The sequence below is a fragment of the Chroicocephalus ridibundus genome, chromosome 4 (assembly GCF_963924245.1).
Source record: "Chroicocephalus ridibundus chromosome 4, bChrRid1.1, whole genome shotgun sequence".
NCBI lineage: Eukaryota > Metazoa > Chordata > Aves > Charadriiformes > Laridae > Chroicocephalus > Chroicocephalus ridibundus.
The window spans coordinates 52,769,293-52,784,728 of NC_086287.1; the positions used below are offsets into that span (position 1 = coordinate 52,769,293).

At 42.9% G+C, this 15,436-nt stretch overlaps 1 protein-coding gene across 11 annotated transcripts in view; it reads left to right on the forward strand.

Moving 5' to 3' along the window:
• Positions 1–15,436, forward strand: part of KTN1 (kinectin 1) — a 77,235-nt gene that overhangs the window by 21,917 nt on the left and 39,882 nt on the right. For 10 of the 11 annotated variants that reach the window (XM_063332385.1, XM_063332389.1, XM_063332390.1 and 7 more), the window contains exons 2-8: positions 1,260–1,812; positions 3,411–3,548; positions 5,935–6,102; positions 8,433–8,563; positions 10,530–10,646; positions 13,284–13,424; positions 15,220–15,326. In XM_063332385.1, the coding sequence (XP_063188455.1) occupies positions 1,290–1,812; positions 3,411–3,548; positions 5,935–6,102; positions 8,433–8,563; positions 10,530–10,646; positions 13,284–13,424; positions 15,220–15,326 (1,325 nt within the window). In that variant the 5' untranslated portion in view covers positions 1,260–1,289. The remainder of the gene's footprint in view (positions 1–1,259; positions 1,813–3,410; positions 3,549–5,934; positions 6,103–8,432; positions 8,564–10,529; positions 10,647–13,283; positions 13,425–15,219; positions 15,327–15,436) is intronic. The other variant, XM_063332391.1, reaches the window with a different exon arrangement.

A 15,436-nucleotide genomic window follows, 5' to 3' on the forward strand; every position in this document is an offset into this window, starting at 1 on the left:
ATGTAGTTGAAGCACGTGCTTTCCATGGTGGTTTTTTAAACTGAGTTGTTGAATTGGGAGTTGCACTTGCTTAATTACAGTTTTGATTGTTGTTTTTCAATAGTTGGTGCTTTTTTTTGGTTTTGTGGTGTGTGGTGTTTTTTTTTTTTTTTCCCCCTGGAACAAACAGTCTGGAGAAGACTTGAATTCTGTTGTTGAGTTGTTGTTGAGACCCCATCCCTGGAGGTGTTCAAGGCCAGGCTGGATGGGGCTTTGAGCAGCCTGGACTGGTGGGAGGCGTCCCTGCCCAGGGCAGGGGGTGGGACTGGATGATCTTTAAGGTCCCTTCAATCCAAACCATTCTGTGATTCTTTCTGCAAAAATCCAGCTCCGTTTGTGGTGATCAGTTGTTAAATAGGAAAATCTGGCTTGTCTTGTCCCCAAAGATAGGTTTTTAGCTTCATTCTGACTTCTTTAACTCTGTGGTTCCTGCTTTTTTTTTTAAAAAAAAAAAGAAAAAAAAAAAGAATGCTTGGGGCATAAGTTGTGTTTTCAGCAAATTATCATGGAGTCATTTGATTTATTAGTGCCCTGGAAGTTGTATGCTGTTACATGCACCAAATAAGTAACAGATCTCCCTGCTTTCCTATAAATGTGTGTAATTTTCATGAGTTTAAAACTGGGTTTTAGACTTCAAAAAGCAGTTTCGAAAATAGCTGATTCTTTATGGTTGACTTTATGGGCTCTCTCTCCCTCCTTCCCACATTCCACTTCTGAAGCTGTCATAAATCTGGGAACAAAAGGAAGTTGAAATGTAACTCCCACTTGCCAAGATAAAAATCTTAATTCGTTATATTTGATTTACGACAAAAAAAAAAGTGTTGCTCTGCATATACTGGTCCTTATTTCACGGCCTCTGAAAGTGCTGTCTCATGTATTTCTGAAATCAAAAACTTTAATGTTATGGAATTCACTTAGAAAGGAAGAGTGAGGAAGCTGAAGAAAAGTAAGGAAAGAGGAGAACTACTCTCTTCCAAGATCAGCAGTCTTGGAAACTGCACTTCCTTCTTATCCTAGTTAACAATTTTGAAGCAAATGCTAAATGACTCCAGAAGTTGTTCCATCACTGATGCAGTTCGGTAACTTTATCAAAAGCTATTTTAAGGCTTCTCTAAAACACAGACAAAGCTTTTTTTATTATTAAAATTGGTGGGGTAAATAATATCGAAGAAAACACGTTCAAAACCTAATTTTTCTTCTTTTTCTTTTTTCCCCTATAGGTTTTTTAAATATAGCTAAGAAAAAGCACAATGGAGTTTTATGAGTCTACCTACTTTATCATCCTCATTCCTTCTGTGGTTATTACAGTCATCTTCCTCTTCTTCTGGCTTTTCATGAAAGAAACTTTATATGATGAAGTCCTTGCAAAACAGAGAAGGGACCTAAAGTTTCCACCTACCAAGACTGATAAAAAGAAAATGGAGAAGAAGAAGAACAAGAAGAAAGAAGCTCAGAATGGGAACATCCACGAGTCTGACTCTGAAAGTGCACCTCGGGACTTTAAGCTCGCTGATGCCCTGGGTACGGATGAAGAGCATGTTGCTCCTGTTCCCTTGAGCGTGACCGAAGCATCTACTGGCATTAGAGAACGGAAGAAGAAGGAGAAGAAGCATAAGGCTGTTCAAGATGATCATGTAACTAAGGAGTCGGAAGGATCCAAGTCTTCAGGCAAGAAAGTAGAACCAGTCCCTGTTACAAAACAGCCCACTCCACCATCTGAATCAGCAGCATCTAAGAAGAAGCCTGGGCAGAAGAAGCAGAAAAATGGAATGGGTATCTGATGTTGCATACGCTTCTTGCACAGAACGCCAAAATCGTGTTCTGCTTTTTGCAAGGCCACAGAGTGTCTCTCTCACAACTGTTCTGGCTGATCTCTATGGGGCAAAGCTCACTTCTAACCTTTTCCTTTTAATGAGCTGTTCACTTTTTCTCCCTGTTTTCATCTGGCAGCAATGCTCTGGTTTTCCTCCTCCCATCCTTGCTTTCCTTCTACTAAGGAGTGTTGAGTGAACAGAGTAGCTCGTATCTCTGCTTTGCTCTATGGTTTGGCTGCATTGCTCTCAAGCTGTCAACGTTTTGATTACCTGAAAGAAGATTTAGGTGTTTGCTGTGTGCATTCTGATGTCAAGCTATGAAAAAGTGGAGTCCTAAGAGCAGTTGGTCTGATAAGGAAGGGCATCCAGGGAAACTTTGTAGCAGCCTGTGCAAAACAAATCACTGTTTAAGTGCGGACTTCATGTACAAAGAGGTGTTTGGTGGCTGATTCATGGAAAGTAGCACTTAGAGCTGCTTCCCACCTCCTACACATCTATAATTGAATTGATGCTAAAAGAATGGTCTAGTCATTGTAATGGAAACATCCAACCTAGAACGGACCAAAAACTGTAGTCAGAATCACTTGTCACTGTCTTGACTGTATCCTCAGCAGAAGTAGACATGTCTCAGTGTGTTGACTGCGTGTTCTGACTATGAATAGAAGTTAAAAAAGAATAGGAATAAGTGAAAACCAAAGCATTTGCAGATCACCCTTTTGAGATGCGGGCATAACAGGTTTGCTACAGGGAGCGAGGAAAAAGAATGACATTGCTGCTTGATGTGGTGGATTTTTTTCTTTTTCTGAAAAAAGGGAGAAAAAAGACTCACCCACTGTTAAAAAAAAAAAAAAAAAAATCTTGTTTGTGGGTGTTCTCCAAAAATCTCTGTGGCATGGTTAAAATGTGGTCTGCAAGCACTGTTCTGAGGGCAGCCACAACTAACTCTTATCCTTGATTACAGGAGCTAACACCATAACCCCGTATTGTGTGTGTTGGCTCTGACAAGAATATTATATAGCAGGGGCTGTCCAAAAAGATAAAAAATTTCTCACTAGAAACAACTTTTTAAAAGAACAGTTCCCTAATGTGAAAGACTTATTTTCTGCTTCTCACAGTCCCAGTAGCTATTGGGGGTGTGTGTGTAAAATACCCAGGTGGGTTCATGGAGGGGAATAAAATACTTCCTGCAAATGAGAAACTGATATGGGTAACATGTGCTGTCTGCTCTGTCGCAGTAAAACCTGGATTGGGTTTATTAAACTGTTCCTTGCGTTGCTGTACGTTCTGCTTGCAGATAAGATTCCTGTCTGTCAAAACACTAGGTGCTGTGGCTCTTGACTCCTAAACCTTTCTGTTGCTTTGGGGTCTCATCTGATATGGGAAGCATATGTGTTTGTGAGCGTGTGTGTACATATATATGGATGACTTTGTTCTGATTTAAAATACGTGGGTTTCTCTCTTCTGGGGGTGGACTTCGGTAGTTATTACAGATTGACTCACTTAAAAGTGATGATGAGAGTGTACAGAAGAGCATATTGTCTTAATTGTCTGTTACAGATGATCAAGATAGTAAGATTGATTCTGTTGTATCTCCTGCCAAAAAGCAAGACCCGGTCCTGCTCCACCAAGAGATAAAGCAAGAAAATGTATCGGGAAAGAAGAAAGTCTCTGCAAAGAAGCAGAAAGTTGATAACGGTGAGAATACAGTCTGTGACTTAGGTCAGATAATCCTGATAAAACCTTTTTTCTATCCGTACTTTAATTTCCAGGTAGGAAAGATTGTTCAGCCTGAGATGCTGTGATTTTATGAACATCCGGTACCACTGCACACGGGATGATGTGCACCTTTCCGTGAGCTCTTTTGGATCCAAACATCCACCCTTGAATTGAGGAGTAATATGTTAGCTTAGAGTATAAGCTGAGCAGGCTCTAAGTTGCTCTGAGCGAGGCATGTCTAGAACTGCTGCAGTTGTCTGCCCCAAACAAGACTGCAATTTTTTTAGCCAGTTGCTTTGACCACGTTCCTCTCTTATTGTCCTTTTGTTAGCTAGCCGTTGCTCCAACACAAACTGCTCATCTTTGCTGTCAAGGCTCTTACTGTTTGTCATCTCTCATTCTCTGCCAAGATGCTGTTTCTTGTCTCCTGTTGGCGCAGTCTGCCTCTGTGATTGTTTTTTCACAATGAGTGCCGTTGTGTCTGGGCCTTTGGGAAGAGCGTGACCATGAAGTTCTGTGAGGCCACCTTGTTAGCTTCTCAAAACTCTTCTTTACTGGGACAGCTATGGAGAAGTTGGCAGCTGGTGGACTGCTCCTGGAGTAGACAGTGTTGGTCACTGTTTCCATTATGCTTTGATCAGGTCATTAGGGTCCAGATCAGTTGTTGGCCCTGGTCAGACCAGGTTCTTGGAACCCTGGTGGGGTTCCAAGTAGCGTATGGTTCCTGTATCTTATAAAAACTGAAAAACTTCCAGATTATTCCTGAAAGAAAACTACTGATGAGGAACCTGCTGTGTGATTTGTCTTTTACGGATGTTTTTGTGCTCTTCCTGATGCATCCAGTGCCCTTTCTGAGGGACCACTTCATTAACCACAAGCTTGTCTGTATGTGGCTAATACTCAAATAAGCGTCGATACCAGCTCAGCCAGCATTAAAGCTAAGCTGTCAGTGCTACACAGAAATAGCTCATGCATTATTTGAATGCAAGCTCTTTTCTTTTAAAGCCACCTCTTCAAAATGACAGAGCAAACATTAGCTGTAGTGGGCATCCAGATTAGCCAAGACAGTACTATGGGGATTTCGGATGTTACTGACGCTGCAAGATGTCTCATTGATATTAAATAGACTTTTGAAAGGTGGGTAATAAAATGAGGAGGGAAAGTTAATAAGGAGAAGAAGGGGAAAGGTGAAGATGGTAAGTGGATTAGATGGTGGATAGTTCTGCTAGAGGAGAGCTCTCCTCACTTCTGAGTTTGCAGTGTACCTGCAGGTGTTTGCAGGCTGCTTAAGTGGAAAGACTCCCAACAGGTGACACAAATGGTCCATAAGCCTATTTTGCTTCTTAACAGCAGCCAGAATATAAAGTGTTTTCTAACCAGCTCTCTGGCAGCCAGGAGTGCGTGTTCGTCTGGCCTGAAACCTTGCATCCCACCCAGTTCCTCTTCTCTCTGGTCTGCTGTATGGCATCTGTTGTCCATCAGCCTTGGGTCAATGAGCTTTCCTGCTGTGGCACAGCTCCACGGGTAGTGTCTCGTCCTGCAGGCAAAGTGGACCAGCAGCTCAGGCGCTGGACAAGCAGCAGATCCAGCTTTGTTGCTGGCTGTACGTTGTCCCTGGTCTGTCGCTCTTCCTCTCCCCTCCCCTGCTTTTGTCTCAGCAGCGCAGGCTGAAAAGCTCTTTGGGCAGAGGCTGATCATCAACCGCATTTATGCAGTGCTGTGTGAATGGAGGCCCGAGGTCGGTCAGTACCTCTGGGTACCTCTCTGAATATTAATGATGCCTAAAGCCTGCTTTGACAGATGAGATATCTTCATTAAGTGCAGTTGAGTCTGCATGTGAAATAAGCTTGATTGCTATCCCTACTGCGCAATCTGCCTAAACGGTTTAGTTCACTGGTGATGTAATCTGGGTGAGAATGCTGGTGGTAAGGTATCGGTTTTTAACAGAATAGGGGCAAAAGGCTTTACTATACTTGTGCTTCAGAGATGCTGAATGACTTCATATGCAGCCACAAGTAAACCGATCTCATTTGATGCCATGTTTGCAACTTTCTCATTAAAGTGAAATGAAAGTCAAAATCTAAAGGTTCTTCTCTGCTACTTGTTAAAATGCTAAAAGGCAGCTTTGGAAATAGAAATTTAATTGAAGCTATTAAATTACTATGCATTAGAGACCTTTATTTAATGAACTTACCTGAAGAGCTTTAATGAGTTAAGCTCTGAAGGATAATAGAAACAGAGATTGTAACTAACTAGCTCTAGAGATGCTTTAATCCAACTCTCTTGTATGTTATGTACCTTTTCTAAAAACGTTGATGTTAATTATTACAAAGCTTTAACGCATCCTGTGGACTTCTGATTACAGTTTTGGTGGATGAACCTCTTATTCAAGCAACTACATATATTCCTTTGATGGATAATTCTGACACTGGCACTTTGGAAAAGCGAGAAGTGGTTGAAGTAGCAAAACAAAACATGAATGAGGGGATCCAGAAGAGCAGTGGCAAGAAACTGAAGAATGAAACAGATAAAGGTAAGGAACCAATAATGTGGTCTGTCTTAGGTCTGTCTTTCCTTTCCTTCAGCCTGGAAACCTGAACAGGGGAGGCATGCTGTGTATGTGGGGAGGGGTATGCTCTCTTATTTGCTTGGAAAAAGTGATTTGAGGAAAAGATTTGTGGTTGCAGGACACTGGTTCTTGTCTGTGCCTGTTTCTCCCCTGTCTTTGGCACTGTTGAAAGGGCGCTGCGCCATCTGAATCCTTTTAACGCTGACTGTAGGCTTTTGTATCCTCATAGCGAGCAAACGGGTGATCACAGACCACACAGATGCATGTGAGCTAGTTTTACAGTAGATAGTTCAGGCATCACTAACAGTGATGGACTCTGGAGCTTTCAACATGAGCTGTTGGAGTCTGTGTGAGACTGGGAGCGCAGCTCTAGGGCCGTTCACGGAGCTAGTTTGGGCTGATGAGCCAGTGTGTATTTCTGAGTGCAGCACAGAGTTACCCAAAGCAAATCACTGGTGGAGATTGAGTCTGGCACTTCCCAGCAAGACTTCGGATTTTCCTTTTAATGCAGTTGGACTTGATTGGGACAGAGGAGCTTCCTTCATCCTCTCCTGTGGAGGCCTGGAGTGATTCATGAGCGGTGTGTCCCACCCTGTAATGCTAAATAGGCCACTGACCTGCTCAAAGCATGCCAAACTTAGTGAGCCATGAGGTGAGACCCTCAAATTTGTGCGCAGCCAGAGAGGAGAAACTAAGTGACTGACCGAGCAGTGGCTCCCTGCTCAGGTTTGTACAGAAGGTTGGCTTGCCAACACTGTCTGGTCACTGACTGCACTCTTTGAAACCTCTTTTTGGAGTGTCTTCTAAAATGCTCACTTGAAAGCTTCCTGGCGACTCTTTGTGGTATCTAGATTGGATTCCCACTTGCCTGAGGCTCCCCTTGTGCTTCTAGTTCAATGGCTGCGTATTACTGCCCTGCAGCGTCAAAGCCTCTCATGTGCACCCGTCCCTTCTCATTTCCTTTGCAAGCTGTAACCTTCTATACAAGCTCCTAATTCTCCTGTGTCAGCTGGGATTTGCCCTCCCAATATAGAAATCTTCCCCCATTCTAACTGTAAGCTTCTTGGGTGCAAGGGCAAGATCTTCCTGCCTCGAGGGAGCACAGGGCTCAGGCTGGTCCAGGCCAAGCTGCGGTAGACTCCTGGCTAACCAGCCTCTGCTCCCAGGATTTTGACACATTCCTGGTAACAGCATCACATCATTCGTGATGTCAGCGCAGCAGTGATGTGATCTGAAGTCTGTGGCCAAGACTCAGTTGGATTTAGGATGAGGAGAAAGCATGCTGGAAGTTCTCAGTGCTTCCCCCACACCTCCCTGGATGCTGTTATTCAGTGATTTGTTTTAATGCTCGGTAATTTCTCTTAAGGGCTTAGTATCACCAGCACTTTTTTGTTCTTCATTCATTTTTCAAACTTTGGAGAGGTTTGGGTTTGTGTGGCACGTTTTTAGTACCTGTGATGGGAAACCTGGACGCTTCTCCATGAGCTTTGGGATGCTTTTTCTGAACCAAACACCACTTTTAAGATTCCTTTTTTTTTTTTCCCCCTTCAATCCCTTCACGAACTTTTGCGCACTGGTGAATATTTGACAGAGATACTGGATGCCTCGGTTTTGTGCTTCCACTTACTTAAGTTAGGGGGCCACCTAATGACCTGTGTGTGTGCAGCCTGTTTTTTTAATGCACAAGTTTTCCTGCAAGAGCATAGTTAGGTTGAATCCTGTTTCCTTGTTTATGTCTTTTTAAACACTTACTGATTTATTTTCCTACTGCTGAACTCCTCCTGCAGCAGTTCATTTCCAAACTTAAAATGATGGAATATTTTTCTGATTCCTGTATATTCTAATCAGAAATGTGCCAGTTCTTAAATTTGTTACCTTGTCTTTTGCATATTACTTGTGGAGCCAGGCTGTCCTTTAAACTGAGAGCTCACTTTGAATTACTATCACAATACACTAGAAAGGACTCTTCAAGTTTTCACGTTCATGCTATTTTTTCCCCACAAAATCTGTGTTATGCTTTTGTCGTCTTGCTAGCAACACTATAAATGTTACCAACTGCACAAACAAAGTGGTGGGATTTTTTTTTTCCTAAAACTGTCAGCTGGCAGATTGTTATCAGATTTAAATTGGAGATAAGTTGTTTTTATTGAATGTTCGTGACCTCTTGCTTCTTGGCATTTCAGACTGAAATTAAATGTAATGCATAATGATACCCTATTGCATGCTGTTTCGAGGCAAAATAAATAATTCTGTACAGAGTCCAAAGTAAATATATCCTCCCTTCTGTGTTGCAGAGAATGCTGAAGTAAAATTTAAAGACTTTGTAATGGCCATGAAGAACATGATCTTCAGTGAAGATGAGGCCCGTTGCATAGTGGAGGTGTTAAAGGAAAAATCCAGTGCAATTCATGATGTCTTGCAGAAGGTGAATGACTCTGGGCTGGGGGGAGAGAAGGCTGTTAAATAAGCAGAAGTTGCAAGAGATGCTGTCAAATTAGTGATATCAATGTTCTGTTGTGATTTCTGCATTCTGTTTTTGGGAGACTTTTCCCAGCTGGTCGGCGCTTGCTTTGCATGCAGAAAGCGATTGTCAGATGTCTTGTGTGCTGCCATCTGCCATCCCATGGGCTGGCTAGACAGGCTTTTGACCGCTCGTAAAGAGCAGACATAACCACGGAGAGTAGGGTATATAAGGTAGGGCTGCAGCTGCCGCCTGTGTGTTGGCACAGGGGAAGGCTATCTGGTGACTTTCAGGAGTGATGTGTAAATGGGATAAGCTATAGTAGAAATTAAGAAAAACCTACTGTAGCTGTGCACTCGATCAACTATTTCTGTGTTTTTTAAGTCTATAAATTCTAGCCTGCTGACTACTATGGATATTTTTCATAGGATTGTAGGGCAATTTGGATATGGAAAGGATCTCGGGGGGTTTGTAGTCCACCCTCTTACTTACAGGGCCAGCTCTGAGGTCAGCCCAGGCTGCTCAAGGCTTTAGCCAGTCTGGGTTGAAACCTTCAGGGACTGACCGCACCTGTGCCAGTGCTCAGCAGTCTTTATTTTCTTATTTTTAAATGTTTGTATTAAGACAGAAGAGAGTGGGTGACCACCAATGTCTTCCAAATACCTGCTCCTCCCTCCCATGACTCATTACGATTGTCACTTTGTGCTTGTAACATCCTGTTTGTCACATTTGAAGTCTTGCAATTCTGTATTCTTCTGCAGATATGGTACCAGAACAGAAATGGGGAACTGGATGTGTGTCAATTCGAGTAACGCAACAGAGTAGCACGTCATATAATGTGGGCTGGAAGGGACTTCAGGAGGTCATGCGGTCCAACTGCCCAAAATGGGGTCAATGTTGAATTTGGAGCAAGTTGCTCAGGGATTTTTCCATCTGTGTCTTGAAAACCTCCAAGGACAGGGACTTCATGTTCTTTCTGGGCCCCTGTTTCAGTGCTTGACTGACAACCCAACAGTGGTACCCTTGCAATGGTATTACCTGTTTTATTTGGAATAGCAGCCAGCTTGCTTGCTGTATTTTTTTTCTTCTAAAGGAAGGTTTGGTGTTAAAGCTAAACCTGTAGGATCAAAGTGGATTCCTGGGTTTGTATACAACCAAGAAATGTAATTTTCTGTAGAGGGAAATGTACTTTCCCGGCTGTAGCTCATGCAAGACACTGATAGTGTGTTGCACTGCGTACGTACACAATACCACTAAACTTCCAAACAAATTCAGAGTGCTTTTGTGGGGCTGATGCTTCTTTGCTTCTTCAGTTATCAGGCGTCACGGAGTGAAGTCTGAGCACAAGGCTTTAGAAGGTTTGCCCCTTCCCACAGTTACTTCGTTCTAGGGCCAGTATACAAGTGGCAGGGTTGTGGGGATCGTTCCTGTCCAGTTCTGTTCCCTGTAGGATCTCTGAAACTTTGTGTGTCAGTGTGCCAGCAAAAACATAATTATGACAACTGGAGGCTCTCCTGTTGTCCATGAGTGTGGGTTGGACCAGGTGATCTTGGAAGTCCCTTCCAACCTCAATTATTGAATGATTCAGCATCTCTGTGTCTTTTTCCTTTATTTCTCTTAATGGCTGTTCTTTGTTTTCCCCAGTGCCACCACAGCAGCTCTCTTCCAATGCGGAAGCACCTTAAGAGCCCATTTATTCTCTTAATTGGTTTCAGTATGTCTGAAAATGCATTTCCTTCTCTAATGAAATCGGCGCTGCAGGGTCCATTAGAGCAGAATTGGGTACTGGTGGTGCCATGTACGCCGTGCAGACGTGCAATTCGGGGGCAGGAGGGGCTGTTTCTTCCTCTCAAGTTTGCTCTGCCGCCTGCTAGCATGTTCTGCAAGTACCTCTGGTGTGTATCATCATTTTTGTGTACTTTTGCTGCAGGCTAGCAAGGCTGAGTCCGCTGCAGCTGTACATCAGCTACAAGACAAAGAGAAAATGCTCGCTGCGATGAAGGAGGAGGCAGCCGTTGCAAAGGAGCAGTGCAAGCAGCTAACCCAGGTAAATCTAAAGAGGTTTGTGGCTGTAGAGGGCTGTGGGAGAGGAGCAGGGGTGTGTAGGACTTGCAGGCAGCAAATGCTGGTTTGCTGAGCTTAGTATAAATTGAAAGGTGGAGGTTTTTACATTGGGAAAGCTTACCAAGACACTATGTTTCATTTTATGATGCTATTAATGCATTTATGCAGAGCTATTTCCCAGTAGTTTTTCCAGAGAGTTCATTTACTGAAATTTTCAAGCTGAGACTCTCTTTCTTTTCAGAAGGCTACTGTAAGAACATTTCCTTCATGAGTGTTGTACGGTTTTGTGGATGCAAATGTTAAACAACTTTTCTGCATCGCATTTTTAATTTGGTATGTCTTCCAGCATTCACATGCTTGTGTGCTGTTTGGCACAACAATTATCAGTTCTCTTCAAGAAGGTAGCCGCAGAAAGTGCAGGCTGCCTGCTTAGCCCCTTGAGTTGCTGCTCTGATTGCTTTAGACTTACAGGGTTGCTGATGCACCACTGTCAAGGCTAGTTTTTGAAACTTGACTTCTTTTCATTTAGTGAAGATTTCAGAGGAAAGTAGTTACGGTAGAGCAAATAATTAGGCAGATATGGAGCAAATTGGAGCCTTTTGGGGGGAGGATTCTTGTGTTTTGGCTAGTTTGGAAGCACATGGGCATTAGGCACGGGAAGGTCACGTCGTGGGACAAAAGTTAGGCACAGAAAGCCCTAAAGATGGTAGCAGAGTGGCCAGAGGACACGGGAGATGGGAGCCTTGGCAGATGAGAAGAAGAGAGTGGATATTGTGTGAGCTCCTGGCAGGGCACAGGTAGGTGTTTATGTGATTGAGAGGTTTGTGATAGTCAATATATAGAGAAAGGACTTGTGATGTTTTGAGGGGCAAGAAGCAGCTCTGTTTCAGGATTGCAGGATGAAGGGGGGGAGGTTTCTGCTGGTGGAGAAGCAGAGGGAATGTAGGAAGGAGCCTGGTGTGGGGGAAGCTGATGCAGCTGGGGAGAACAACATCTGCAAAGTGGTGCCTGTGAAGGCAAGGCAGGTTCTGCAGAGGAATAGGGGTCACTGGGGGTTTTGCCATCTCGACTTGGGGAGGGAAGGGAGAAAGAGAAATTAATGGGCATTCCTGAAAGCTGGGAGAAGATGGGCAAAAATGAAGTTGCTGCCGTGCTAGAATATCAGGGGAAAAAGCTCAGCTTGACAGAAAGCTCTTACCTTCTAATTAATATGTTTCTCTGAAAAGACTGCCAAAAGCCATAGAGGGACTTCAAGGTGCAGAGATGTCTCTGCAGGGGTGTTGATAAAAATGATAACTGGAGAGGATAAATGAGAGCACGAGGTGCGTGACTTCAGAGGTATTTGGCAAAGCATGAGTGAGGTGAAAGTTAATCTTCCCAGGATCTCCGCACAGCTCTGACAGGGTCACTGGGGGCTGCAGGTGGATGGTGGAACTGATGGAGGGGTAGGAGGAAGCTGCAATACGTCCTGGTGCCCTTATATTTGTTGCATCTCATCAGATGCAAATATAACACGGAGAAGGCTTTGTGCCGAGCTGTTTGCACTGTATTTGCAAAAGTGACTTAAAACTTGGGCTGTGACTTGGGTTCCTAAATGCCTCTGTGAACATGGGCTTGGGAACTCGTGTCCCTTATTTCATTCGGGGGGAGCAGCCTCCTGAAGCTAGTAAGTTGGACCTAAAAGGGAGAATAGCTTTTATTTAAATTAAAACGGGGAAGAAGCTATCATGACTCTGAAGAGATGGAGGGTATTCAGGCTAATAATTTAGAGCACTTAAATTATGTGTCAAGGCTCTCTGGCACGGTGAGGAGCTGCGTGCTGTGCTGTGTAGATGGAGACACCTGAAACTTGGATGCTACAAATACTTCGTTCTGCCACAGGAGCTTGCTGAAAGCTGCACTTAATGTTTTTGCTTACTACACCAAGTGCATTTATATTGCAGAGGAGCAGCTCTATGGATTTCTCATGTGTCTGGGTTGAATTACAGGCTAACAAATGATTAATCTAAATAGCAATGTGTATTTTCATTTGAAAGCTATAATACGGCATCATGCTGGTGGGATTCAGGGTGTCTCTGGCTGTTGCTGGGTACTAATAGCCCATCTCCTCTGGCAAAACTGTTGGCTTTGCAACGTGCTACGAAGCAATTACTTGCTTTCAAATGCCCTCTTCTTTTGCTACAGTTCTTTACCTACGTTATTGTGTTTTGCAAAACTTGGGGTTGTCACAGTTCTTTAGCAAAACAGAAGAATGCAGGTAAATTTGGGATGAAAATCTAAGCTCTGCCCTGTGTGATATCCATGGTTTTAATTGTTAGCACTGTGTAATTTGGCCAAACTCGATAGAAATAAGTCTCCAGCTCTTCTAAGACAACAGAAGATCAGTGTTGAAATTGGAAAACCTCTTTTTAATAAATGTGAAATCATGCTAAATCCTCATAAAGATGCTAGAATTTTGGTCAGGTCTAACGCTGTAATTTCTCTGAGCGAAGACTGATGCTGAATTTGGTTTGGTGCACTCTTGCTATATTTTTAGTTATCCTAAAAGGCTGGCTATTAGACTTTAGAAAGGAGCAGTAGATGACTTCTTTTCCCTTTTTCCTTTCCCTTCCCACCCAAGGAGCTGGTTGCAGAAAAGGAGAGAAACGGCTTGCTTACAGCGAAAATGCGAGAGCGCATCAACACGCTAGAAAAGGAGCACGGCACTTTTCAGAGTAAAATACACGTTAGCTACCAAGAATCTCAGCAGATGAAGATAAAGGTAAAACCTTTACCAAAACTGTTGGAGTTGATGTTCATGCACAAGCAGATCAGCCTCTAGCTTTAGCCAGGGTACAGCATTTGGTGTTTGCTTCCACAGAAATTGGCTTCACTAATTACCATGAGCGTTGAATACGATGTGCTGGTAGCTGGTGTAACGCATCTGCATGAGGATGGGAAACTGCGTGTTAAAGTCAGTTTCCTGACTTAAAGGAGAGACAAAATGTTCTCATAAGTGACTTTTGTAGCCTGTGAAAGATCAGTGCTAGCTGGGCAGCCGGTCTTTGATCTAGTTACTCTTGCTTTGTGGTATGCTGTTGAAATGTTATTCAATTAAAGTGTAAAATCTAATTGAAATACTCAACTTCAGAGAGCCACAAATTCTGTTGACCCTTACCAGCTGATAAATCTAATTTTTTAAAATTTATAGTACAGAGTGACAACAGCATAATATATAAGAAATATCATTGCCTGGGGGAGTGTTTTGCTGAGACTATTTGAAGGGCAAGCACTTGCATTTTTTTAAGACCCTTGTTACTGTCTCCTGATGTTGCGCTGAAATGGAGTGACTTCAGAAGAGTTTGTTTCATCAGATTAAAAGGTTTGACTTAAAGTTTTCTAAGACAAATGGACCCTCTTATACCAACTTGACTGCTGTCGCAGGCGAAGCTGGAGAAAGGATGCGCAGAGGAGCCAAGGCTCTGGGTCTGCTCCCCCTGCCGATGCGCTGCAGCATTGCAGGGAAGCTGAAATTTTATTGTCAAAGCTGCTAGTTGTATGGGGCTTGTGGCCCTGCTTCTGTTGTATATCTGTTAGCGTTAAAAATAAATAATAAAAAAACAAAACCACAAAGGAGAAGGGTAATCAAGAGAAGCCAAGCTAGAGGTGGTTGCCCTGCAAGGCATGGCTGTCTCCTCCTGTGGTTGTTATGCAAACCTTTGTTTGGATTTTTTTTATATAAAAAAATCCTCACTGGTGAGTCAGCCATTTGATGAAACTGGGTGTTGGAAATGGTGTCAAACATATCTACAAACTGGCACCAGTAGGAGGAAGAAGATATTACAGGTGTAGGGCTGGAGGGTTTCCAAAGTAGGCTGTTGGGCTGTAAGACCAGCTATAACATTGTCTGCGTATGCAGAGTCCATTTTTTTTTTTTTCCTTTGAATCCTGTCTTTTGTTTTTGTTCGCACTATTCTGAAGCAGCCTTGGGTTATCAGGGCTTCTTTCTGCCTCAGTTTGGAACCATGTTGCAAATGCGATCAAAGCATATTATTGCCTAAATAAAGGATATATTTCATAATCTTGACTTCAGGGTGTTAGATGAGGACTAGCCTTTTGCAGTTTACATGCTATAATCAGTGTATTGTTAGTTATCTTATACTTTTTCTGCTTTATTTAAAGGCTTTGTAAACTTGTAATATTAATTTGTGGTGCATTTAATTTATTACCTTTTGGAAACATTATTTATTGATAACCAGTTATTGACAAGTATCTAAAGTTATACAGCTGAGCATTTGGTATTCAAAGAACTACTTGTATTTAAAAATTAAAAGTTGCCTTGATGCACAGTTGGTACACTGGTATAAAAAGAAATCAGTGCTTTTATTTGAGCAAGAGGGTCTGAGTTGCCTAATTTAACTGAAGAGTGGGGGTGTGAGGAAGGAAGTGCCCCCTTCCAAAAAATCCACTTAGTTTTGTTTAATTAAACTATGGTGATATCTTACCTACTATTGCTGGTCTTTTACTTCTCCTTAGTTTAATCTGTTTTAGAATTGATCTTTTTTCCCCCCCATCAGTTCCAGCAACTCCGTGAGCAGATGGAGGCAGAAATAAGCCACCTGAAGCAGGAAAACGGTATCCTGAGAGATGCTGTCAGTACTTCTACCAATCAAATGGAGAGCAAGTATGTTAGCAGCTACTCGAAGCTCTGTGTGTTTTTAAGCTTTCCCTGAGGAGTTGTCTTGGCTTCTGCTTCTTTTGTTTCCATCTCCTTGGCTGTCTCTGAATTTGTGG